The sequence below is a fragment of the Lithobates pipiens genome, unplaced genomic scaffold (genome assembly GCF_037356315.1).
Source record: "Lithobates pipiens isolate NorthernLeopardFrog02 unplaced genomic scaffold, aLitPip1_a1.2 Scaffold_19, whole genome shotgun sequence".
Taxonomy (NCBI): Eukaryota; Metazoa; Chordata; class Amphibia; order Anura; family Ranidae; genus Lithobates; species Lithobates pipiens.
Genome location: NW_027507764.1, coordinates 434,084,519 through 434,111,109, shown reverse-complemented (window position 1 = coordinate 434,111,109; position 26,591 = coordinate 434,084,519). Strand labels below are relative to the sequence as shown.

The following is a 26,591-nucleotide window of genomic DNA, read 5'->3' as shown; positions in this document are numbered from 1 at the left end:
ATTCAGTTGCCTTTACTATGCATTGAGACCTTGCTGGGAAAACCTGCTCAGCTAATATTAGCTAATTTAGGACCCGTTTATTATATGGATAAACGGGTCCTACACCTGACTGGTGGTAAATTATACATGTAGCACCCTCTAGTATGTGCAACTAGAAGTGTAGTACAGGAAAATGCAACTTCGACTCATGCTTTAAACCTGTGAGTCTTAATTGGGTCAGGGTCATTAGAGTTCAGAGCTGGGTGACTCATGCTAGCAGCTCTCTGGTGCCTCCCTCTGTTTCTGGGACATTAGAGAATGTTCTAGAGCTAGGGGAGGGAGGCTAGGAGGGGCTGCTATGACTATTTATGGGACCGCAGCCAATCCCCAGGAGTGGGCTGGCAGAGGACTGAAAAGATGCTATAAATATACATGGGCCACGCCAGCAGGGGAGTCTGGTGGAAGATGGAGAGGCTGTCGGTGGCCCTTGAGGGACCCCTTGCCAGGAACAGTTTACCTCAGTCTGGAGGCTCGGGATAGCTGGTATGGAAGGATCCCACCACAGGAGGCAGTTGGAAAACCTTCAGGAGACGCCGCGGAAGAGAGCAAGCACAGACCATGAGTAAACTCAGCCTGATGCAGGGACAAAACAAGGAGAGAGACTGTCAGCTGTAGCATTGCTCTCTGACAGTGGTGTGCTTAAATCTTCATCCTTGCCCTGGGAAATTTCCATGGGAGTGTGCCAGTCAGGAGGACTGGGGAAGCAAGCAGCCAGGTGGGTTGTTATCTTCTGCAGCAGTAGAACTGTTCTCTGGGATTACAAGAAGGCAGCAGGAGATGCTGTTCACTCCATGTGCTACTTTAATGCACAAAAGGGATAGGATGTTCCTAACCTGCAATTGACTGCTGCTGAATTAACATTAGAGACGGTTGGTTCTCCTGGAGTGATCAGCAGGTGCTATATGTGTGAGCCAAGTTTGTGCAGGAGGAAGGAAGAGCACTTTGTGTAAAAAATCCCCTTGTTAATAGTTGTGGACTTTGTTCAAGTTGGGCATCCCATAACTCTCTTCCCCATCCACGTCATCAACCCCTAATAAAACATCAATGTTGGAATGTGTGAAGGAAATGCTGTGTAGCAGTGGGGAATCCTGACTTCTACAGCTTTTATGAGTGGTGTGCTACATACAGAGAGAAAAGTCATCCAATGTGTAGAAGGCCTCCATACATTACAGCTGAACTTGTAGAGATGATTGATTATGCAGGAACATATGGAGCTGACGTCTCAAAAAGCAGTGATGTCTTCATGCTGAACACTATGAAATCAGTTCCATCTGGAAATGCTTTCATTGGTGCATTTAAATGTGTGCTCTATTGATTTTTATTTTTCAACCTAGGCAACAAAAATAGTTGGTAAGGCATATGCCCATGGGTTTTTTCCCCCATCGCATATCCTGTTGTGTCTAGCAGTTATGAAATCAGGTGGCATCGTGGAGACCTGGCAGTCCGCTTTGTTTCCTTGACCACTTGACAGCAGTTTCCCCAGTTTTGTTGTCAGTCTATGCGGCAGCTAACACAATAAAATATTGGCAGTGGAAGCGGACTGCTTTGCGCCTACAAATAAAATGCCTCCTCCCACGGCAATTGTTTTGAACTGATTTCATGTCCAAATAGCAACAATTCTCCACACTGTGTTACAGTAATTATTGCAACATATTCCGGATGTAAAGGAAATCTCATTTTGGGACCAGGGATAGTTTTTCTTAACTCTTGCCACATCAACTTGTCCTTGCCAGAGAAAGAGTGCCAACATCTGTCTGACACATTTGACTGGGCAATGAAATCATTACCTGTATAAATATTACATACTTATAGAGTACATCCTTACTTTCATACCCTGCACTTCCAAAAACGTTTTAATTAGTGTTCTGGGCATATCCTCCCTTTTCAGTACAGTACAGTTTGGCTTAATGGGCAACTTAACTTTTGTGGGAGAAAAATAGCATATGCAATTGCTACACAAGCCATATTGTATTTGAATGCTATTAAAAATGACTCATTTTCAATCACTTTACAATCTGCAGTGCTGCCATTTTCTGTAAAATGCAACATGGCAACCCGTAGACGTTCCATACACCATTGGAGAAACTTTCCAGAAATGTAATTTCCTGATTGTGTGATTGGCTGGCTGATATTTTTTTCCCCAGAAATCTGTACTGTAAAAAAAAATGTCATCTTTGGGGAGATACTACTGAAGTTTAATCATTTCTACAAGTATACAGACCCTTAATTTTCCCTATTAGAACACTGCAAGTGCATCAGCTGATAGTGAAAAAGTCTCCCATTCAGATTTGCTCTGCAGACATTTTTTTTTCTTCAGAGCAGAAACAGGTAGGAATCTGCCACAAAGTTTGTTAAAATCCTTGAAATGTACATTGATCACCCAGAGTTAGTTTAAACTGACAACAGTGATTTTTCTGCACTGAAAGTGGTTATAAAACTTGGGCATGAAATATGAACAAAAGCATATCACACTCTAATGTGTACTTGTCTCAGTCCAGAGCACTAAGGGCATTTACACTTGCTTACAAATGTGGCTTTGGACACACTTTTGTAAAGCACTCAGAATGCCAATCAAAGCACATGTCCCTAAATAAAATGGTTACCTTACAGTCCTGTTCATGCGTTGCGGTTGCTTTGCTTAAAAAATTATACCCTATATCACTTTCTATGTGCTTCAAATAGTCTCCAAAGCCTCCATAGAAGTTTGTCAAAGCTCGCTTACTAGAGGTCGACCGATATATTGGCCGATATTTGCCGTTTTTTAAATAATCGGCATCGGCCGATTGTGCTGATAAAAAGCCGATTTAGAACTACAGCGGGACTTTGAAATGACTTCTGTAATAGAAGTCAGTGTAAGTTGCCTGAGTCGTCATAGAAACATCTTCCTCCTCTCTGGGCAGGCTGCCAAGAAAAGAACAGAAAGATACAATGTTTACACTTGAATGAATGAAATCATCTCAGTGTGTAGAAGTTCTCAGTTTAACCATTTAAAGACTAAATCTTTTCTGACACCTGTTGCTTACAAGTAAAAATCCTGTATTTTCTGCCAGAAAATCACTTAGACCCCCCAAAAATTATATATATTTTTTTAGCAGAGATCCTAGGGAATAAAATAGCAGTTGTTGCAATATTTTATGTCACACGGCATTTGCACAGAGGTCTTTCAAATGCATTTTTTTGGGAAAAAAATACACTATTTAAAAAATAAAAATAAAATAAAAACAGTAAAGTTAGCCCATTTTTTTTTTCGTCCAAAAGTTTTGACTACCTGTTTTTATTTAATATATAGGTTTTTTTTTTTTTTATCTAAATCATACATGCAAGTAAACTGATTGGAGGTTTGTTTTGTTTAATAAATGTTTAAATGTAAGAAATTTTCTGTATCACTTATGAAGACTGCTTTCACACTGGAGCAGGCAGGCGTTGATGGAAAAACGCAAGTTTTAGCAGCTCTTTACCATCATTTTAGCGGTGCTATTTGGCTGCTAGTGGGGCACATATAACCCAGCTAGCGGCCAAGGAAGAGGTTAAATGCGCCCATGAAGCACTGCTGCCAAATCGCATTGCATGCGCTTCGGCAGTGGTGCCCATTCATATCAATGGGCAGGAGTGGTGGAGGAGCGGTATACACTACTCCAAACGTGCTGCTTGCAGGACTTCTTTTTTAAGATCCTGCCAGCGCATCGCCTCAGTGTGAAAGCACTCTGTCTTTCACACAGGCTGCAGGGGAGCCATTTTGCAGGCACTTTACAGGCGCTATTTTTAGCCCAAAAGCGCCTGAAAAACGCCCCAGTGGGAAAGGTGTGTTAGATCAAGGGGGATTAAAAAAAAAAAAATAATAAAAAAGGAAAAAAATAAATAAATAAAATAAAATCGGCCTAACATATCGGCCCAAAAAAATCGGCATCATATATCGGCTATCGGCCGCCATGATTTCTAAATATCGGCATCGGCCAGAGAAAAACCCATATCGGTCGACCTCTATCACAGCACCTGAAGCTTTTGAGGGGCTTTTATTTAGCGTTACCTTTGCTTTGTTTTGGAGGTATTGCAAGTATGAGATATCCCAGGATGTACTGGGAAACGAACAAGCAAACCAGAAAGACGTCATCAGCAGTCACTTCCGGTTCATATGTATATATTCTGGAAGTGTCTGGTGAAGACATCACATCTGATGTGCAGTGTGGAACAGCAGGAAGGTGAGCGGGGTCTGGGCTGGAGAGGAGCAACTAGCAGATGGCACACGTGGTGTGCAACATGGGAATGTTCTAGCAGAAGGTGAGCAGGGACTGGAGAGAGAGAGGACTGAGAAGCAGAAGATCAGTAGAGCTGGGGGACCAGAGAAAGTCATGTAGTGGCAGCGTGGAAACAATATAGCGGGTGGTAAGCGGGGACCAGAGAGAGGAGGATCAGCAAACCAGAAGTTCAGCAGAGATAGGAGTTACTACTGAGTGGGACATCAGCATAACTGGGGGTACTATTGAACAGGAGATCCGCTGAAGGAGAGTACGAATAAGCTGGGGATCTGCTACTGGACCCCTTTAAAACAAATAGAAAATCAACACTAGGGCATTTGCCAGGTTTCATTAAAGTTTAAAAAAAGAATCACTGAAGCATAAAAAACACATACCGTATATACTCGAGTATAAGCCGAGATTTTCAGCCTCTTTTTTGAGGCTGAAAGTGCCCCCCTCGGCTTATACTCGAGTCATCGCCGTCTGACTGCTCGATCAGCGTATCGAGCAGACAGACGGCGGACATACTACAATTTGAAAGCCGCGCCTCCTTCTCCGCCTCCGCCTGTGATAGGCGGAACACTGAATTTCCCAGCAGCCTGTGTTCCGCCTATCACGGACATCGTCTCATCCTCGTCCGTAGTACGAGGATGAGACGATATCGGTGATAGGCGGAACACAGGCTGCTGGGAAATTCAGTGTTCCGCCTATCACAGGCGGAGGCGGAGGCGGGGCTTTTGAATTTTAGAATGGCCGCCGAGGCGATCCTGGCAAGGCATGGGACGGAGGCAAGGCAAGGCACGGCACGGCACGGCACGGGACGGGACGGAGGCAAGGCACGACACGACACGGGACGGAGGCAAGGAGGCAAGGCACGGCACGGGACGGAGGCAAGGAGGCAAGGCACGGGACGGAGGCAAGGAGGCAAGGCACGGCACGGGACGGAGGCAAGGAGGCAAGGCACGGGACGGAGGCTGGACACACACACACACACACACACACACACACACACGGACACACACACATGGACACACACACACAGGGATGGATGGATGGAGACACACACACACAGGGATGGATGGATGGAGACACACACACACACAGGGATGGATGGATGGAGACACACACACACACAGGGATGGATGGATGGAGACACACACACACAGGGATGGATGGATGGATGGACACACACACACACAGGGATGGATGGATGGATGGACACACACACACAGGGATGGACGGACACACAGGGACGGACACACACACAGGGATGGACAGGCATGTCTCACCCTCGGCTTATACACGAGTCAATAAGTTTGCCAGTTTTTTTGGGGGTAAATTGGGGGCCTCGGCTTATATTCGGGTCGGCCTATACTCGAGTATATACGGTAGTATTTTAAAGTGTAAGTTCACTTTTACAGAAAAATCTCTAAGGTCACTTTACACAGGGCCCCCTCCTCGTCCAAGCCGGGTATATACACATCGGGAGTCCAGGGCTTAGAAATCCCCTTGGCATCCACGCAACTTCTCTTCTCCATGGCTGACAGATGTGGCTACTGATTGGTAGACGCCGCCACCAATTAGAATACTCCAAATCGTCCCTCCTGACGAGGTACATTTTGGACATTTAGCTTGGGGGCTTTCTCAGCCCGGGACTCCTGACGTGGATATACTGGGGGGTGGGGGGGGTTGTCATGTGTAAGTTCACTTTACAGATTTTTCTGACAAATTTTCCTAATGCCAAGAGAAAAAGTGTGACACGGGAGGGAGTTCCAGTCCACAGCCTATGATTGAAAGCCTCAGCTCTGTGTCCTGAGTGCTGTCTGCTCTCAGAGCTCCCCTCACTGAGCTCTGCAGTTTGCACTTTCAGCTCCCTGCCCCCTTTTTTAACAGCTTTATTAATTATGGACTTGATTGGATGTAGAGGAGAGAATACTGCAGATAAACGGTTACAATTTATGTAGGAGGTTTTGTTTAATCTCTGTGTATCACCTGAGGCCAGTCACTTCACTGGGTATATGAGAGGGTTTACAACCACTTTAATTCCTAACCAGCATTGTCCATAGGGATGAGCTAAGGCGTGTTTGGATCATATTCTGAACCCACACTATACTGGGCCAATATTAAGCGGTTGAGACATTACTTGCCAAGCAGCTGCTAGCATACACATCCATTGTATGCATACGGCTGCGGGGTGAGGAATGTCCTGGCCCCAGATGATTGGTCCAGTACAGGAGATAGCTTCCTGTTGGGCTCACTCAGGTGAGTTCAGACTAGGATCCAAACATGCCCTGAGCCTATCACTAGTTGTCAGTCACTGTGTTTAGGAATAGTGCTTTTGAGAAATGTAATTCTGGGCGCATGCCTATATAAATGGGAACTGAGGTCCAAGAAATTCCCTGTGCAAATATTTTTTTTTTCCATAACAATATGCTAATTATTTTACAAGTCTAGTTATAATTAGGGGGGCATGAATGGGTTTTTTGGTGCCGAAATAGATACCGAAAATGGAAAAAAGCTCTAGGCCGAAAACCATTACCGAAAGTGACTGTTTTTAAAAATATTTTTATACGGGAGACAGTCAGCGACTGGGACATGGTACAGGAGATGGTCAGAGACTGCAGAGGTGGTACATGAGATTGTCAGAGGCTGCAGAGGTGGTACAGGAGATGGTCAGAGACTGCAGACATTGTACAGGAGATGATCAGAGACTGGGGACATGGTACAGGAGATGGTCAGAGACTGGGGACATGGTACAGGAGATGGTCAGAGACTGCAGACATGATACAAGAGATCAATGCAGGCTCACCAGTGCCTGTCAGATGCAGCCAGCCAGTGTCCCCATTGCAGGCAGTGTCCCTGTTGCAGCCTGTGAAGGGAGAGGAGAGCCGCCGCCGTCTGTTTGATTACAGCGCCGGGAACATCACAACTTTCCTTTCAATAGCTGTGTGTTAACCGCTGCACGTTATCACATACAGCCCCTCCTCTTTGTCCGGGCACTTTAATAGACAGATCACCCATGCAATCCAGACAAGGGGGAGGGGCTGTATGTGACGGTGCGCAGCGGGGAACACACAGCTATTGAAATGAATGCTGTGATGTTCCCAGCGCTGTAATCAAACAGGTGATGGTGGCTCTCCTCTCTTCTACGATATAGGAAGCCCCCCTGATGGGTGGCACCAGGGGCGGGGGTCTGAGTCCCAGGCCCCGCCCCATTTTCGGCTCCATTATCTGCCATTTTTTTCTTTCGGCAATTTTAGGCCGAAAAGGCAATTTTAGGCCAAAATGTTTTGGCGGCTGAAATTTCGGTGTATCCCTAGTGATAATGTTCCTATTTCCTTCCACAGGAGGAAGGTAAAGGAAAAATTTGATTAGGTATGCTCTGGAGGAGGAGGAGGAGGGGGGTTTTATGGTTACATTTTGGTAATGCTTGGACATACTGTATACTTTAGGCTCAGTGGGTGAGAATAATTATTTGAGGAGACAGAATTACATAATATACAGTTGTGCTCATAAATTTACATACCCTGGCAGAATTTGATTTCTTGGCCATTTTTCAGAGAATATGAATGAATATCTTTCACTCATGGTTAGTGTTTGGCTGAAGCCATTTATTATCAATCAACTGTGTTTTTTTAAATCATAATGAAAACAGAAACTACCTGAATTAACCTGATCAAAAGTTTACATACCCTGGCGATTTTGGCCTGATAACATGCACACAAGTTGACACAAAGGAGTTTGAATGGTTATTAAAGGTAACCATCCTCATCTGTGATCTATTTGTATTTAGTTTGTGTGTATAAAAGGTCAATGACTTTCTGGACTCTTAGCAGACCTTTCATCTTTCATCCAGTGCTGCACTAACCTTTCTGGATTCTGAGTAATGGGGAAAGCAAAATAATTGTCAAAGGATCTGCAGGAAAAGGTAGTTGAACTGTATACAACAGGAAAGGGATATAAAAAGATATCCAATGAATTGAAAATGCCAATCGGCAGTGTTCAAACTCTAATCAAGAAGTGGCATGAGGGGTTCTGTTGAAACCAAACCACAGTCAGGTAGACCAACTAAGAATTCAGAAACAACTGCCTGGAAAATTGCTTTGGGATACAAAGAGAAACCCACAAATAACTTCAGGTGAAATACATGACTCTCTGAAAACAAGATGCACAATTAGGACGCACTTGAAGAAAGATGGGCTGCATGATTGAGTTGCCAGAAGAAAAATCCATTAACATGCAAATGCCACAAAGTATCCCACTTACCATACACCAAACAGCACAGAGACAAGCCTCACATCTTCTGGCACCAAGTCATTTGGAGTGATGGGGCCAAAATTTAGCCATAAATGCTACTTTTGGAGAGGAGTCAACAAGGCCTGTGATGAAAGGTACACCATTCCTACTGTGAAACACGGAGGTGGATCGCTGATGTTTTGTGGATGTGTGAGCTACAGGAAATTTGGTAAAAATTGATGGCAAGATGAATGCAGTATGTTATCAAAAAATACTGGAGGAACATTTGCATTCATCAGCCAGGAAGCTGCGCATGGGACGTACTTGGACATTCTAACATGACAATTATCCAAAACACATGGCCAAGTCGACTTGTCATTGGCTACAGCAGAATAAAGTGAAGCTTCTGGAGTGGCCATCTCAGTCTCCTGACCTCAATATCATTGAGCCACTCTGGGGAGATCTAAACCATGCAGTTCATGCAAGACAGCCCAAGAATTTACAGGCACTGGAGGCTTTTTGCCAAGATTAATGGGCAGCAATACCATCTGAGATGATGGTAATGACTAATAAAGAGCCTCATCCACAAATACCACAAAAGACCTCAAAAGACTTCAAGCTGTCATGATCTTAAATGGGGCAATACATGGTTTTGAGAACTGGGGTATGTAAACTTTTGATCAAGGTCTTTTGGGTAGTTTCTGCTGTCCTTGTGATTTAAAAAGCGTAAACACAGTTCATTGATAATAAATGGCTTCAGCCAAACACTAACCATGAGTGAAAGAAAAGTTATCATTCATATTCTCTGAAAAATGGCCAAGAATTAAATTCTGCCAGGGTATGTAAACTTATGAGCACAACTGTACAGGAATAATTATGACTGATATTTTAGAGACCAGTAATTAGAAGAAAACATTTCTGTGTAAAAATGAATCGTAGCGCGTGACTTAGACCTTTTGCTCTCCACTGTGACCCGTTGCACGTCCTGCACACCCCTGTCCTGACATGACTTGTTCATCTCCAGAAAGGGGCCTTGTTCTGTATTATGTATGTACAAGCAGATATAACCTGTGCTCAGCCTCGCTGGCCCTCAGGCCAAAAGTAGTCAGCAGCTGCCTCTCCTATGGGACATTAAAGTGTTTGGCTGGCAGTGCATGTTGGGAATTGAAGTTCCCCAGCAGATGGAGGAAGTTAGATTAGTGTTCATTTGACAGTTTATTTTATAGCCTTAATAGCGCACAGATTATTCTTTCTTCCTCGGTACTGGATGTCACAAATCAGGATTTGACATCATGTGTATGAGAATAGGAGAAATACAGCCATTCACTAGCAGTCTACAACAACACTGCCTTTTACTGTAAAGAGTTCAGCCTTTTTTCATTTATTAGCACATGTGTAAACACTCATAAATGCACTGCTTTGTCTTGAAGAGAAATACACAATTCACACATTCCATATTACTGGATGGAATTTTTGAAATCTTAAGTGTTTATGGAGGCTCCCTTAATATCATTAGTTTAGAAATATGTGTCAAAAAGTGACTAGATGAGCTCATTTCAGCATAGCTTTATAGGTCTATAACTGGTCTAGTATGGAGACCCCAAGGTTAGCATAATGGTAAAGTACCCAGCATTTTTAGGAGAGACAGAATTCCATGTTTTATTTTGTACAAATACAATTTGAATGTCTATGGGGTACAATGATAATCTTTATGAATGCGATCCTCTTTTTTTTTTGTCAGTTAAAAAAACTAATGTTTGAATATGAAAAGAAATAAGTGCAGCACTATATATGCTATAAGTATTCAGAAAATTCTGACTAATATAAATGCAAAATAAAGGAAATAATCATATGTGCAAATACAATCATGTAACAATTTGTGAAAAAATGCAAAGCATGTGTTCAGTGCAATATCTATAAATACACTTTGCCACACAAATAGTGCAGTGCTCCTTGCTTCCAAAGCTTTACATAAGATGTCCAATTTCTCCACCTTACGCGTTGTGTCCTTAATGGGACTTAATCCGACCTGCATGGGTCCCACTGCTATTAATCTGCCCTGTGAGACCAGTGAGAAAGAGCAGCACTTACAGGACTCAGGTAAGTTATTAGGAAAGGGGTAACAGCTAATGAAAGTTTGTTTTTTAACCTTCATGCACAGAATGCATGACGTTAAAACACCTTTTGACTTTAAAGTGTCTTTTGCACTAACTTTACTTTAAAGTGGTTGTAAAGGCTAAAGTTTTTTTTTTTTTTTTACCATCATGCATCCTTTGCATGAAGGTAAAAAAAAACTTCTGTGTCCCCCCCCCCCCCCCAATACTTAACTGAGACCCATCGCAATCCAGTGATGTGCATGAGAGCCCTGACTCTCTGGGGACTCTCCCTCATTGGCTGAGAGAGACAGCGGTCGGAAGCCATTGGCTCCCGCTGCTGTAAAATCAGACAGTAAGCCGATGACAAGAGAGGGGAGGCAGGGGTGGGGCTGAGCAATGTGAATGGAGAAGAGTCGGCCTGCTTGGGTGCCCCCATAGTGAGCTACTTGGTCTGGGGGCACTTGGCTGGAGGGAGGGGCCAGTAGCGCTGGTGTGGGCCCCGGGAAGAGGAGGATTGGGGTTGCTCTGTGTAAAACCATTACACAGAGCAGGTAATTATGACACGTTTTTAAAATTGCCTTTTAATATCACTTTAAAGCGTAGATATATTTTTGCTTTATTGCTATCATATAAAGCAAAAGTGTCATTTAAAATAAAATTGCATTTCTTAAGGGGCTTCATGCGCACTGGGGTTTTGTAAACACTTTTCTCTTGGCAGAAGAAAAATAGCTTCAGAAACACGCCTCAGTGATTCTGCTGCTGCTCTCAGGCACAGCACTGGATAGAAAAAGGAGCCAGGTATGTATTTGGGAGGGGAAGCTGATACTGGAAGATTTTTACCTTAAGTCCACTTTCACGTTGGAGGCATTTTTCAGGTGTTGTATCGCTAAAAATTGTACCTGTAAAGCACCTGAAAAATGCCTCATCTGCAGTCCCAGTGTGAAAGCCTGAGTGCTTTCACACTGGGGTGCTGCGCTGGCAGGACATTATAAAATGTCCTGCAAGCAACATCTTTGGGGCGCTTTAGGAGCGGTGTATACACTGCTCCTAAAGTGCCCCTGCCCATTGAAATCAATGGGCAGTGGCATTTTGCGGGTGCTTTAAACCCTTTTCCCGGCTGCTGTTGGGGGTTAAAAGCGCCTGCAAAGCACCTCTAAAAAATCGGTAAAGCAGTGCTAAAATTAACAACGCTTTACCGCTAACATGGCTGCGCTCCCGGTGAGAAAGGGCTCTTATGCATAGAATGCATCGAGGTAAAAAACCTTAAGCATTTAGACCAACTTTAAGACAAATCAAATTGACTGGAGGATCACAGTTATGGCAGTTTATTATCACAAAGTACATTTTCTTAAAGGGTTTAGGCATTTTACCCATTGAATCCAAAAGGGGTCCAGGGCCACATGCTGACTGATTGTGGCCCTGAAGCTGCATGCACTTGATGTCTGAGCTACCGCATACAACTTGTGCCTTTTTATGTGCTCTCACATGAACCTGTTTTGTATCAACAGATAATAGGATTATGTAATGGTTTGCTTGTTTTGCTGTATTGTTATGTATATACAGTATTTATTTTGTGTGCAACGATATTGCAAAGAGGTTTGTTCTATTTCACAATGCCCCACAATCTATGAGTTGGAGTTACTCAATAAAGAGTGGCAGATCCTGAAAATAGAGTTCAGTTTCCACACTGACAGATTTCCAACATAAACATCTTACAAGATTTTGTTTGATTTGTTTTCAGGGCAATTCAAGTTGCTTGAGCAAGACCGGGATATCAAGGAGCCAGTACAGTATTTCAACAGTGTGGAGGAGGTGGCTAAGGCATTTCCTGAGCGGGTCTATGTTATGGAGGACATAACATTCAATGTCAAGGTAGTCTTTAATGATATATATTTATCACAACTGTAATAAATAGTTTTAGTTTAACCCCTTGATAACGGAGGGTAAAACAAATCTTAATGCTTAAACAATTATGCAACATTGACGTGTTAGTAAAACTGCACATATCATCATCTTGTTTTTTGGTTTCTTTTTTTCAGGCCAAAATTAGGCTTTTGATTTGGTAGTAAATGGTAATGGATACTGTATCTCCTGATTATTATTATTTTTTATTATCAAAGGAAAACTGTCCCAAAATTGTTTATAAAACATATGGTTTTTATTTAGCTGTATTTTTCTTGCTACTACCATAACCGATCACCAAAAAACAACCCAAAATTATTTCTCATACTCCTGATGATTGCAGCAATACCACATACCCTTAGGTCAATATATATTTGGATATAGGCAGAATTTTCTTTTTGTTCAGGTATTTACCAAAACATATTCAATATATAGTTATATCATGGATATATACTGAAAGTGCACACTCTCAGGCTTAATTTGAGGGTCTGTATATCTAAATCGGAGTAAGGGTTTAGGAATTACAGCTCTTAAAAATAGCCAACACCCTTTTTCAAGGGACCAAAACTAATTGGACAATTGAATCAAAAGCGATTTCATGGCCTGGTGTGAGCTACTACTTTATTTGTTTATCAATCAGGTAAAAGTTCTGGAGTTGATTGTAAGTGTGGTATTTACATTTGGGTTCTATAGTGAACCTACATCTTGTGTTCAAAGGAGCTGTCCATGCAAGTGAAACAGGCCATTGTAAAAAAATGTTTTGTTCAAAAACAAAACAAATTCATAAGAGAGATAGCAGCAGCATTGGGAGTGGTCAAATCAACAGTTTTGTACATTCTGAAGAAAGAACAATGAACTGGTGAGCTCAGCAACATAAAAAGGCCTGGACATCCATGGAAGACAACAGTGGTGGATGATCGCAGGATCCTCTCTATGGTAAAGAGAAACCCATTCACAACATCCAGACAAGTGAAGGACACACTCCCAGGAGGTGGGCATATCGTCAAATTCTACAATCAAGAGAAGACTTCATGAGAGCAAATACAGAGGGTTCCCCACAAGGTGCAAACCATTCATAAGCCTGAAGAATATAAAAGCCAGATAAGACTTTACCAAAAAATATCTAAAAAAAGCCGGACCAGTTCTGGAAAAGCATTCTTTGGATGGATGAAACTAAGATTAATCTGGACCAGTATGGCAGGAAGAAAAAAGGATGGAAAAGGCTTGGAGCTCATGATCCAAAGCACAAACGGCCATCTGTAAAACATGGTGGATGCAATGTGATATCATAGGCATGCATGGCTTCAAGTGGCACTGGGTCATTGGTGATTATTGATGATGTGACAGAAGCAGCCGGATGAATTCTGCGGTGTTTAGAGATATACTGTCAGCCCATATTCAGCCAAATGCAGCAAAGTTGATTGGGCGGCGCTTCACAGTACAGATGAACAATGATCCCAAACGCACTGAAAATGCAACCCAGGAGCTTTTGAAGGAAAAGAAGTGGAATATTCTGCAATGGCCAAGTCAAACACCTTATCTCAACCCAATTGGACATGAATTTTACTTGTTGAAGGCAAAATTAAAAGGCAGACCCAAAAACAAGGAATAACTGAAGACAGCCTGGGAAACCATCAGAAGGGAGGGAACATAGTCTTGTAATGTCCATGGATTCCAGACTTCAGGCAGTCATTGCCAGTAAAGGATTCTCCACAAAATATATAAAAAAAATAAAAAAAACACATTTATATATATATATATATATATATATATATATGTGTGTGTGTGTGTGTGTGTGTGTGTGTGTGTGTGTGTGTATATTAAAGCGGAGGTCCACCCTAAAATGGACCTCCGCTCATCTGATCCCTCCCCCCCTCCGGCGCCACAATCGGCACCTTTCAGGGGGGAGGGGGGTGCAGTTACCTGGATAATCCAGGTAACTGCACCCACTTCCGGGCTAGCTGTCTGCGGAACGAGCGTAGGTTACGCCCCCGTTCCGCAATGCCCCGCCCCCTTCAGCAAGTGCCCCGCTGCCTGCTGGGAAACACACAGCTCCCAGAGGCAGCGGGGACCGTCCGGATTGCGCCGCGCGGCTCGCGCATGCGCAGTAGGGAACCGGGAAATGAAGCCGAAAGGCTCCATTTCCTGATTCCCATACCCAAGATGGCGGCGGGACCCGGCAGCCGAGCGAGCGATCGGCTTCGGGTGCCGACATCGCGGGCGCGCTGGACAGGTAAGTGTCACTATTTAAAAGTCAGCAGCTGCAGTATTTGTAGCTGCTGGCTTTTAAAAAAAAAAAAAAAAAACGCGGAGTCCCGGTGGACTCCCGCTTTAATACAGAATGAATCATAAAAGTGCATAAATTATAATCTTCATCAGGGACTGTTACCACCTATGTCAAATAAATTGATTTGGAGAAAATATTCCCTCAAAGATCATCCTGAAAGTTTGTATAAGCCTTTCATCACACAAAGGGGCCATAGGATAAGAATCCCAACAAGGACGTAAAAAAGGGAGAGCTCCCAAAGCCGTCCCAGCCAATAAACAGGGAAAACGAACTGTGGTTTAGCAATTCCTAAGTCCAAAAAAGGAGCTTGAATTGCAGTGGCCCCTGCAAAAGTCATTACAGCCAACCAACAGGGAAAACAGGTTGTAATTTAGCAATTTCTAAGTGCCGGAAAGGATACTTGAATTGCAGTGGCCCCTGCCCTCAAAGATGGATTTTTTTGTTTTATTTTATTCTGGTGGCATACATAGCCAAAAGTATGAAAATTGTGCCTGTGTCCAAATACAGTATCTCACAAAATTGAGTAGACCCCTTACATTTTTATCAATATTTTATAATAGCTTTTCATGTGACAACACTGAATAAATGACACTTTGCTATAATGTAAAGTGGTGAGGGTACAACTTGTATAACAGTGTAAATTTGCTGCCCCCTTAAAATAACTCAACACACAGCCATTAATGTCTAAACCGCTGAAAACAAAAGTGAGTATACCCCTAAGTGAAAATGTCCAAATTGGGCCCAAAGTGTCAATTTGTGTGGCCACCATTATTTTCCAGCACTGCCTTAACCCTCTTGGGCATGGAGTTCACCAGAGCATCACAGGTTGCCACTGGAGTCCTTATCCTCTCCTCCATGACGACATCCCGGAGCTGGTGGATGTTGGAGACCTTGCGCTCCTCCACCGTCTGTATTAGGATGCCCCAGACATGCTAAATAGGATCTGAAGACATGCTTGGCTAGTCCATCACCTTTACCCCTCAGCTTCTGTAACAAGGCAGTGGTCATCTTGGAGGTGTGTTTGGGGTTATGTTGGAATACTGCTCTGCGGCCCAGTCTCTGAAGGGAGGGGATCATGCTCTGCTTCAGAATGTCACAGTACATGCTGGCATTCATGGTTCCCTCAATAAACTGTAGCTCCCCAGTGCCAGCAGCACTCATGCAGCCCCAGACCATGACACTCCCACCACCATGCTTGACTGTAGACAAGACACACTTGTCTTTGGACTCCTCACCTGGTTGCTGCCACACACATACTTGACACTATCTGAACCAAATAAGTTTATTTTTTTTATTTAGCTTGCTACTACCATAACCCATCACCAAATCACCACCACCATATGTTGTTTGTATATGTAGTAGGGCCCAGAAACAATGGTGCTCATATAGCTTTTTTTAATCCTACCTAAATCACACTGACACTAAGTGTCAGCCCACATGGAGGGCGCCGACCCCTCTCATCCATGCATCTGGCCCCGCTGATCTACATATCAGGCTGCCGGAATATGGATTCCAATGCGGGGTGGGTGTTTTTTTGAATCGTGATTAGAGCCACAGGCTTTTATAGGTCTCAAAAAAAGAGTGTGAGTTCAGGAACGTCCCTCAGAACAAGTGCTCGCAGCGCAGCCATGAGGTGCGCTACGGCTCGATCCTGTGATCATTATGATCACAGAATCCAGCTGAGCAGAGATCAGGATATGGGGCTGTGATTGGCCCTCCTGATCACGTGACGGCTGTGTCCAATCACAGCCATCACAATGTAAACAGATGCGTGTCTCTGTGACAGTTCTCCCCACGAGCTCAGTGTGGGAGGTGGGGGAGAGAGGAGGAATCTGCAGGTCTGTGACAGCTCTTGGTGAGGATGATTTTACACAGAGAGCTCTTGCAGATCACCCCACAATCAGTACACCAAGCACCACTGATACCCCTGTCCCTATACACTTCAGTGTCCCCATAAAACATCTGTCTGTCACCCATCACTGCCAACACCAAATAAACACTGATTTGGGTTATTTTTACCAAAGAAATGTAGCAGTATAATTTTTGGTCAAAATTTATCAAGAGAAATTACTTGTTTGCAAAATGTTATAACAAAAACCTAAGAAAAAGGCCTTTTCTTTGAAAATGATCAGTCTTTTTTTATTTGTAGTGTAAAAAATAAAAACCCCAGCGGTGATTAAATACCCCCCCCCCCAAAAAAAGCTCTATTTGTGTGAAAAAAATGCTAAAAATTTAATTTGGGTATAGTGTTACATGACCGCGCAATTCTCATTCAAAGTGTGACCGCGTTGAAAGCTGAAAATTGGTTTGGGAAGGAGGGGGTTGAAAGTGCCCCATATTGAAGTGGTTAAAAAATGTTGTGTTTTTTTTTTTTTTTTATCTTGCCTAAAATATACTGAACCTGACCTTTGGCTCTGACCTTGATCCTAAGGCCTCATGCACACCGGATGGGCAGAAAAATGTATTATTCTGGCCAATGAAATTAACGCCAAAGCGCTTGATGCACCTAAGCATATTAAATGCGTTTTCAAGAGTTTTTTTGCCAAAATGCTGCTAACAGGAGGAAATGTGTCTAGGAGAGATGGCAAATTGTCCAATGTGTGTGTGAGGCCTAACTCTGACACTGACCTAGATCAAACCTTGATCTACCTATTTTTTCTTTATTTTTCTTTCTTTCTTTTTTTAGTCCTCCACACTTTTGTCTAGCAAAGAGAGCTAGATTTAATAAGGGTGATTTGCTAAAACTGGTACACACAGAATCTAGTGTAGTTGTGCATAGTAACCAATCGGCTTCTAATTTCAGCTTGTCCAATTAAGCTTTGAGAAGAAAACCTAGAAGCTGATTAGACCAGTTTTAGTATATCTCTCCTAATGCATCTTTCGCTCCATTCAGAAGAGAAAGTGGGCACACAGGCGGGCTTTACAGTGATCACTATGATAGCCAATCAGAGGCTTTCCAGTGATGGGCTTTCTCATTCCCGGTCGTTAGTACGGGACCCGCAACCCTCAAGGAGAACCTGGTCCCTGTACTGGTAGTCCCCTGCGTTGATGTTTCCATCGGCTGTCGGGTGCTGCCACTGCCATTGTGGGTAAGGGAACCCGGCAATGTAGCATTACGGTTTACGCCGGGTCACTACTGCGCATGCACATGGAACCACTGTGCTCTCCAAATGGCCCAGTGGCGAGGGAAGGAGGAGGGAGCTGAGCTGTTCACATAATGTTCCCCCCGAAAGGTGCCAAATGTGGCACTGGAGGAGGGGAGGAGACAAATGAGTGGAAGTTTCACTTTTGGGTTGAACTCAGCTTTAAGGTCTCTGCTCAAGCTCCTGTAAGTCCATCTGGCGTTTCCTGCAATAGATGCTGGCTGGGCAGGAGTCCGTTTTAACTCATCACATACTGTGGATATTCATAGAGAAGTCCCAAACGCCCCAAAGCCATTAGTAAATGGGTGAAAGCAGCCTCAGCTGGATTAATCAAAACCTTGCGACCAGCACGTTTCACCCTGTCCACAGGGCTTCATCATGGAGTTGTCAAATGGTTGGTGTCACAACTGATCACATGTTCGGTACCATGGCAAGTGCAGCTTCCTTGCATTTAAGGTATTAGAGGGTTTACTTCTGCTTTAAGAAACTTATTACTCCTCCCTCTGGGATCTGGGGTTTCTCCCAGTCAATACATTATTTTCTTTTTAGAAAAGAACCCAAGTTTCTGTGATAGTTTCTGTGTTGAAACAGATGTGATCAAATCCTATGCTGCTGTTTTGCGGAGTGTTTTTCAGTCTTCCATGCTTTTCTGTGATTGGTTGGATTATTTTTAGCTGAAGTTGAACTCATGGTGATCCCTGTAGCCAGTTGGCAATAGCATACAGTCCATCAAAATTCTAGATACATGACAGCCATCTGTAATGGGGTAACATTCCCTCCCTAATTTGAACACTATTCAGTAAAGCCAAAAAACTTATATGGTACCTATTACTTTTAGGTGCCCTCATTTAGAAGATCTTGAATGAAGAGTGAACATTTGCGGCAAACAAATGCTGCACATAATGCTGCCACTGACCCCGGAAGGCTGGCCTCGGTACTCACACTGCTCCGGCTCCCACTCATCCTCCCATCTGCTGCTGCAGTCTCCTCCTCGGCGGCCAACACATGCTCCTGGCCCAGGCTTCTGCTAGGAGGACGGGCTCTATTTGAGCCGGGAAGGCAGCGATCAGTGCTGAGGGGCCATTGCTTCTCCTCACGGCTGAACAGGAAGTGTGTCCTGAGACCCAATTCTAGGACTCCCTGGCTAATCGGGTCTCAGGACCTGCTTCCTGATTGGCCGGGAGGAGAAGCAGGAAGAGATTAGCGAATATTAATTTGCTAATTTCACACAACTGGGTGGGCTCAAGGCACAGTGCTCTGTTCCCCGAGCCAGCCCTTTTATTTTTAAAGCCAATTAGAGCCTCAAGCTCTAAACATGTGCTTCAAAAAAGAAAAAACCCCATTGAAATCCATGATTCTGGCGACCTGCATGTAGATTAGGGTCTGGGCGCATGGATTGGGGGGCTGCGCCCCTAATGGATCGGCCGCCACTGATCACTAGACAGGCAATTAACCTACCAACCATGTCTTTGGCATGTTGGATGAAACCATAGCACGGGGGGACATGCAAACTCCATGCTGTTCCCTGAACAAGATTTGAACCAAGGACCCCGATTATGCAAGGCAGAACCACTGTGCTGCCATAAGTCTTCAGCCAGAGGTTTGTGCATATTGGCATTGGTTATAAAAGGCTAAAACATATAAAGAGTTAAGCAATAAAGAGATGCTGTGTCCGCTTTTAATTCATCAAAGTTTCTTCTGCCTAATGCTTCAGGCCACCAGTATGATTTTCAATAAGAACAGTGGGAGTTCTAGGATGGGACTGACACCAATGTGCCAGACAAGTCTTCACTGTCATCATTACATTTAGTTCATTGTTCACAACATCAAAATCATCCGAGGCGACAGGTTCTATGAGTCAGGGCGAAATATTTCACTTTATTCTTTTGTCATTTGTTACCGTCTATAACAAAGCTAAGGCAAAGCATTGCTAAGCATTACAAAGCAAGACTTTTGCTCTATAATTTGGTGCCACAATACACGCTGTGTAGTCTAGATAATAATAATAATTGTGTATTCGGTCAAAATCCTGCTTGGAAATCTTTCTATGGATTGTCTTGTGTTTGTCTGACTCAGTTAAACCTTCATCCATTCTAATCAACAACAGTTTTTGTATTTTTTTTTTCTTTCTGTAGGAAAAAAAAAAAGATCAATATAATGAACAAGGCTCATATTCACACAACATTGGCAGTAGATATTCTAATGTCACCCTGTACAAGCTGCCTTATTGTGTGGTAGGTTGGTAATTTTGTGAAACATCCTGGCACTCTTCCTACCAATGTATTATTGAGTCATCTGTCTATAATTGGGGATTGGGGATTTATTGGCTTGGGTTGTACAAGCCTATAGTGGTTCTAAAGCTAAAACTTTTTTTTTTATCTTAAAGTGGTTGTAAAGGTAATAGTCAGCCCCATCTGAACTACTTACCTGAGCTTGATCTCAATCCAGCCCTGTTCCCGTCTTCAGCGGCGCTGCTCTTCTATACCCTCTTCTCACAGGAGGCTCATAAGCAGCAGCAGCCTGTACAGCCGTGCCATTCATTCAAAAAGATATGTGAATGAATTGCAAATCCTGTCTGCCGCTACTGCAAACGGACTTGTAGTTATCAATGGAACAGGACTGCGGTAATCGGCGCACTTATAGCCTGTGGACACTTACTGCGGCTTACTACCTTGGCAAAGACATAGAGCTGGTGGAAGAGTTGGTAGGAGCCTGACATTGCCCCTGCAATCCGCTGGTTGTGGGTGCATCACTGTTCAGGCTGCATTTAAAAATATGCACGCTTTTTTTTCCCCCCCGTAAGGCTGGCCATACGTTATGCAGTTTTCTTGTATAATTTTCCTTTGGATTCCCCTAAAGCATATAATATGAGGTCAAACCTAAACACTTTCAATTTGTATGCAATCAGGCAAACCCTTGCATTACATAGTTGATGGTAAATCCAGAGTAAATAAAAAAAGATTGTATAATCTATGGGCAGCTTAAAAAAGTGGGCTTGACCCCCCATTCACATTGTGATGCGATTTGTCATGCAATTTGACAGTTCCACATCATTGACAAGTCGCAGCCTATTGTCGGCAATGGAACCAGTCAAATTTCATGTCGCAGAGGCTTTGAAAAAGGTTCCTACGCTATTTTTTGCTGATTTCGTTGCGACTTATACTTCTAAAATCGAAGAATATCAAATGGTTCGCAAGCATGATGTCGTTTTTTGTTTGTTGTTTTTGTTTTTTTGTTTTTTTTAGTGGACCTAGGAGCGTTTACATTTGTTTCATTAATATTTAACACGTATTTGCCATTAAATGTAATTTTTTGAGATAGCTGGATAGGTGGTCCTTCACATTTCTTTTCTTTTTTTTTTTTTATATGTGGGAACACAGTCTGTGTTGAGCAGCAACCTTGAGTATACTTGTTTTTATTTATTTACACCTCACACCACCCATAGTAGCGCAGAAGTTTTACCACATTGTTTTTATAGACTCCTGTTAAACAAAGTTTCAAGCCGGAATTAAATCAGAGGTGCAAATTGCACTAATTTGCAGCTTTGAAATTGCGTTGAAGTAGCACGATTTCAAAGCCGCACCTGTGTGAACCGGGGCTTAATGATTGTAGCAAAAGGGAGGCTTCTTCGTAGCAATCTCCAAGCTGGTGGGTAAGTGCACTGCTGGTATAAGTGAGGCAATCCGTTTTAGGAGGACACCCTCTTTAACATACTGTGTGCATGCCAAGTATTACTACAGATTATAAAAATTTATCCGAAAGTAATCTCCCCTTCTGTAAGACGGAAATGCCTCCTGTGGGGGGATCAATATTATGTTGGAGTTTAAGCAGCTTGGATGAAAAACCCGTGATACATTTACTGCATCTGCTGTGTGTAGTCATTGTAAGCAGCTATTTCTTTTGTCCCTCACATGAACTGTGTACGTGGTTTGTGCTAGAATTAATCTCAAATCTTTCTAAATTGGCCAGAATATGGAAGGAGAAATCCTTAAACTAAACACATCTATTCCATATTAAGTAGAGTTGCACCGATACCACTTTAAGACTGAGTACAAGTACTGATGAATTTTTTTCAAGTACTCACTGATGCAGATTACCAATACGTTTTTGTTTTTTTGTCGTGTGACAATGGCACTAATATGCAGGCGTGGACGGTGTCAGTAGTTTTTATATATTTTTTTACAATGAATTTTTTACAATTTTATGGGTATGTGTGTGTGTATGTATGTATATCTGTGTGTGTGTGTATATGGCTATATATATATATATATATATATATATATATATATATATATATATATATATATATATATATATATATATATATATATATATTATAATTTTTTTTTTTTACAATGCTTTCTTTTGGGGAGGGGGGGTTGTCCGTGTTTTTTTTGTTTTAATCTTTATTATTTTTACAATTTAACCTTTAAATATTTATTTTTAAACAAACAGAAAAAAACAGCGCCAACCCAAGTGCAGTATAATAAAACACAGGTATTTATTCACAAGGTAATCCACTCACTCTCTCTTTGAGTAAATCAGGCACATCATTTATATGGTCATCAGGTACATCACAGGGTTCCCGGTGGGAAAGTGTCCTCTTTGGCTGTGGATTCTCGTCCGGTGGCACCGGTGGTTCCCAGCGTCTCCGGCTCGGTATCGCAGCGTCACGGGGGTCAGCTGATGGATCATTCGGAAAATGATGTGGCTGATTTACTCCAAGAGAGAGTGAGTGGATTACCTTGTGAATAAATACCTGTGTTTTATTATACTGCACTTAGGTTGGTGCTGTTTTTTTCTGTTTGTATATCTCCTAAAGGTGCATTCTACCCTTGAACATGCTGCCTCCCTGCTTGTGCTAAGAAATCCTTTTCTCCCTGTGGCTATAATCTACCATCTCCTGCTAGTAATTGCACAATGTACTACTGACTATTATCTGGCATTGCTTATTAAGAACTGCAGTACTTTGTGGATTTGTCTTTTGAACTACTGTCACAGAACATACCTCCTATCCCCCCACCCTCCACCCCATTTCTTGTTTTTGTCCTTTCCCCTTCCCCCCCCTTTCCCCCCCCCTTTGCCTTCCCCCCCCCCCCCTTTGCCTTCCCATTAGTCTTCCTCCACCCTGGATATATGTAAACCAGCAGCGCAACAAAAAAAATCTGCTTTCTTTTACTTTGTATTTATTTTTAAATCAGCCCTGTTGGGGGCTTTGGTGAGATATCAGGGGTCTAAACAGACCCCTGACATCTCCCTCTTTGAGACAGGGAAATGGACTGAGGACACAGATTCCCCAGTCCCTTTCTCTGTAGCCTATGCTGCACTGAAAATGAATGGACAGAAGACAGAGGCTCCTCTCCATTCATAAACTGAAGCATCGTAAATACAGTTTACAATGCTCAGTTATGAATGGACAGAGACAGTGGACACTGACTCTGTCCATTCAGTAAAGGTAGGAGCCAGTAAATGACAGATTTACCAGCTTCTTCCTCCGCTCTCCACCCCTGACAGATCTGGGACAGGGGGGACCGGAGGAGGACTGGGAGAGAGCAAGGAGCATGGATAGAGCACATGGAGGACCCAGACAGAACAAGGAGCACATGGGGGTGTGCCAGAGGGGTACCCAGACAGTAGGAGGAGCACACAAGGGAGCCAGAGGAGGACACGGACAGTCGGGGACGATCAGTGTAGCAGTGGAGTGAGGTACAAGCACCGATCTCCCTGTATAGCTTTCAATAAAGCATCTGACAGCCGTGGGAGGGAGAGGAGAAAGGGTCTCTCAGAAAAGCTATATAGGGAGATCAGTGCTTGTATCTCCCTCCTCCCACCCCCCCATCGCTGCACCGATCACCTGTGAGGCTGCCTGCCCACCCCCCGCTACTCTGAGGATGCCTGGTCCGATACAACAGGTATTGGATCAGGCATCGGTGCATTTGCATGAGTATGGATACTCATGCAAATGCTTGGTATCGGCACCGATACTAATGCCGATGCAACCCTAATATTAAGCTTAATTATATACAAGTTAAAATTGTATTAAATAGCATCTTTCACTGAAATATTGGTTATAAATCTGCACAAGGCAATATAAATGCTATTTTTTTATGTTCTATATCTAAAGAAGGATTTATTACTGAAATCAGAGCATGGGTAGTGTAAATTGTGAGCATGTGAAATGGGGATTAGTGTGTTGGTGTATGTAATTGCAGACCAGGTCAATCGTACTATGACTCAGCTGGACTCGTGTTTTCTTCAGTTTCCTGTTCATATTTATATTGACTCTGTGGTCCCCTTAGAGCCAAAGGCCAAGTTACATTTATATCTGCAGTATTTATTCCTCATGTTGTAGGCAGTCGATCTCTGTTCTTCTTTACATTAGAGAGCAAGAGGGAAGGCAGATTTCTAGGAATTCTGAAGGCTAATGGTCACATCATCCAGAGGAATGTGTGTACTTGATCTCCTTCCACTAAACTCTTCTCCCACTGGAACCATCTCTTCCTATTAGGGTACCCTATCCATAAAATAATACCATGTGTTGAGCTTGCAGAGTGATTATGTGATAGGGTATTGCCTTCAGTCTCAAGAGGCATCGTACACAAAATATGATAAGGGAGATTTGCATTATCCTGAAACTTTAGATAGTAAACTGTATTTCCTGACTATAAAATCTCAAAGACCACTTTTGTTAAAAGCCGATGCCATCCATTAAATGTCCAAACTTTATCTCACATCTTGGTGGCATTACTATTAAAGGAAATCTTTCCTGAAACAAACATGGAAGCTGCCATCTCTGAACTCTTTCAGCAAATGCTGAACTTCTGATCTCAATAGTTTTAAACCCTAAGCCAGAACAAGTATGTAGACATTGACTTCTGACCTTGTCTGACTGACTTTCCAGATATGCTTACATGTTTTGTGTCCATGACTTGATAACTTGTTGGCTTAGTTTGCCATGTTCGACCACCTAAGGGGGTCAGTTCAGCAGCACAGCAGTGTTATTGGAACCAGAGATTCCTAAAAAGAAGTTAGGTGTACAAAGAAACCAATCGGATTCCAGTTTTTTTTGTCAAACCTTAATTGAACAAGCTGAGGTTAGAAGCTAATTGGCTACTTTGCACAGCTGCAATCGGACTCTACGTGCTTTAATTTTAGTAAATCTCCCCCCATTGTGTCATCATTTGTTTCTGAATGCTTTTAATTTGTGTCCTGCACAGTGGCGGCTGGTGAAATTTTTTTTTGGGGGGGGCACAAACCCCTCCAGGTCTTTTCAACAGGGCTGTCATGTGGCACTAGGCATCCCATTACTGGCCGCAGTGATCCCATAAACTTTACCGCTCCACCGACATCGGGATAATCTAGGATCATCCCCACAGCCAGGAGATGCAAGAGCCATGGGAAGGACTTGGACAACCAGTGACGGTCCCTGGCATTCGGCCCCACCTTTGCCAACCCGATTCACCTCCTGTCCTGATTGGCTGGGAGGAGAAGTCAGAAAGAAGCCCACCCTTTTTAAAGCCAATTCATGTGGCTTGCAAAAACAAACAAAAAACTCGTACAAACGTATGAGTCCGGCACCCTGCAGGGGGTGGCATCCCTAATGGACCGGCTGCTACTGGTTCTGTGTAGTCCTGTACTAGCTGATTCCAATAGTAAACTCTAGTTTTTATTAAATGAATTAGTAATATGACTTGTAGGTTACCGAACGATGCCCATGTAAATGATATCTCCCACTCCTGTATGCTAGACAGCCCTACCCTAAAGGTTTAAAAAAAATAGATGGTGAGGGTGATTTAAAGAACAACTCTAGGCATTGGCCTGTTATACATAGTTACATTGGTCCACTATGTAACTGTACCTGGCCAATGCAGCTGGAAATCACTGAAGTAAATGCCATTCCTCCAGTGATCTCCACTTGCTTCCAGTCTCATGCTGAGTGGCTGACCTGATGCATTGTGGATACTGGAGGTTGGCCTCTTGAAATGGGCAATGATTGGACATGGTGGAGAGGCAGGGTGGTGAAATCACACACTCCATTTTGTCCAATCGGAGAACGCTTTGCTTTCAATCAGAAAATGGAAAACATTCCCTGAATGGCCCCTGTGCCTAGCGGCAACCTCCTCCTGTATTCACTATGCATCAGACCAGACATTCAGTATGGGACCTATAATTGTGGAGATCACTGGAGTAACACTGTCTACTTCAGTGATTTCCAGATTCCAGGGGCATTGGCCAGTTATGGTATAAACAGCACATAGTTACAATGGTCCAAGCTTGACAAGTGAAACTATGTATACCATGCCAGTGCCTGGAATTTTTCTTTAATAAGGCATTTGCAGCACGTTTCTTTGTTTTTTGGATGTGGTCGGAAGCCTTGCACCAAATTCATGAAAGACCTTGTGACAATTTCATTGTTGGTACCGATGCGTGCAACAAGTTCAAGTAGTTCTTATTTGCAACACTTTTATTGTATGATGCTATTGTGACAAATTCAAAACGAGATAACGATATCGGTGATAGGAAAGGTAGTTCTACGTTGAAGTAAATTGTTGATTATGTCTTGTGTGTAATTACTGTGTCACATCTTTGGGTCTTTACATTCCTCTGCAACTGATAATTCCGAAGTTTCCACTACTCTCCCAACTTTTCCAAA

The 26,591-nt window shown here is 43.1% G+C and overlaps 1 protein-coding gene across 1 annotated transcript in view; it reads left to right on the top strand.

Annotated features, from left to right (window-relative positions):
• The window catches only part of GAREM1 (GRB2 associated regulator of MAPK1 subtype 1), a 229,634-nt gene that overhangs the window by 136,185 nt on the left and 66,858 nt on the right, over nucleotides 1-26,591 (top strand). The window contains exon 3 of the mRNA XM_077492623.1: nucleotides 12,348-12,478. Within this exon, the coding sequence (XP_077348749.1) occupies nucleotides 12,348-12,478 (131 nt within the window). The remainder of the gene's footprint in view (nucleotides 1-12,347; nucleotides 12,479-26,591) is intronic.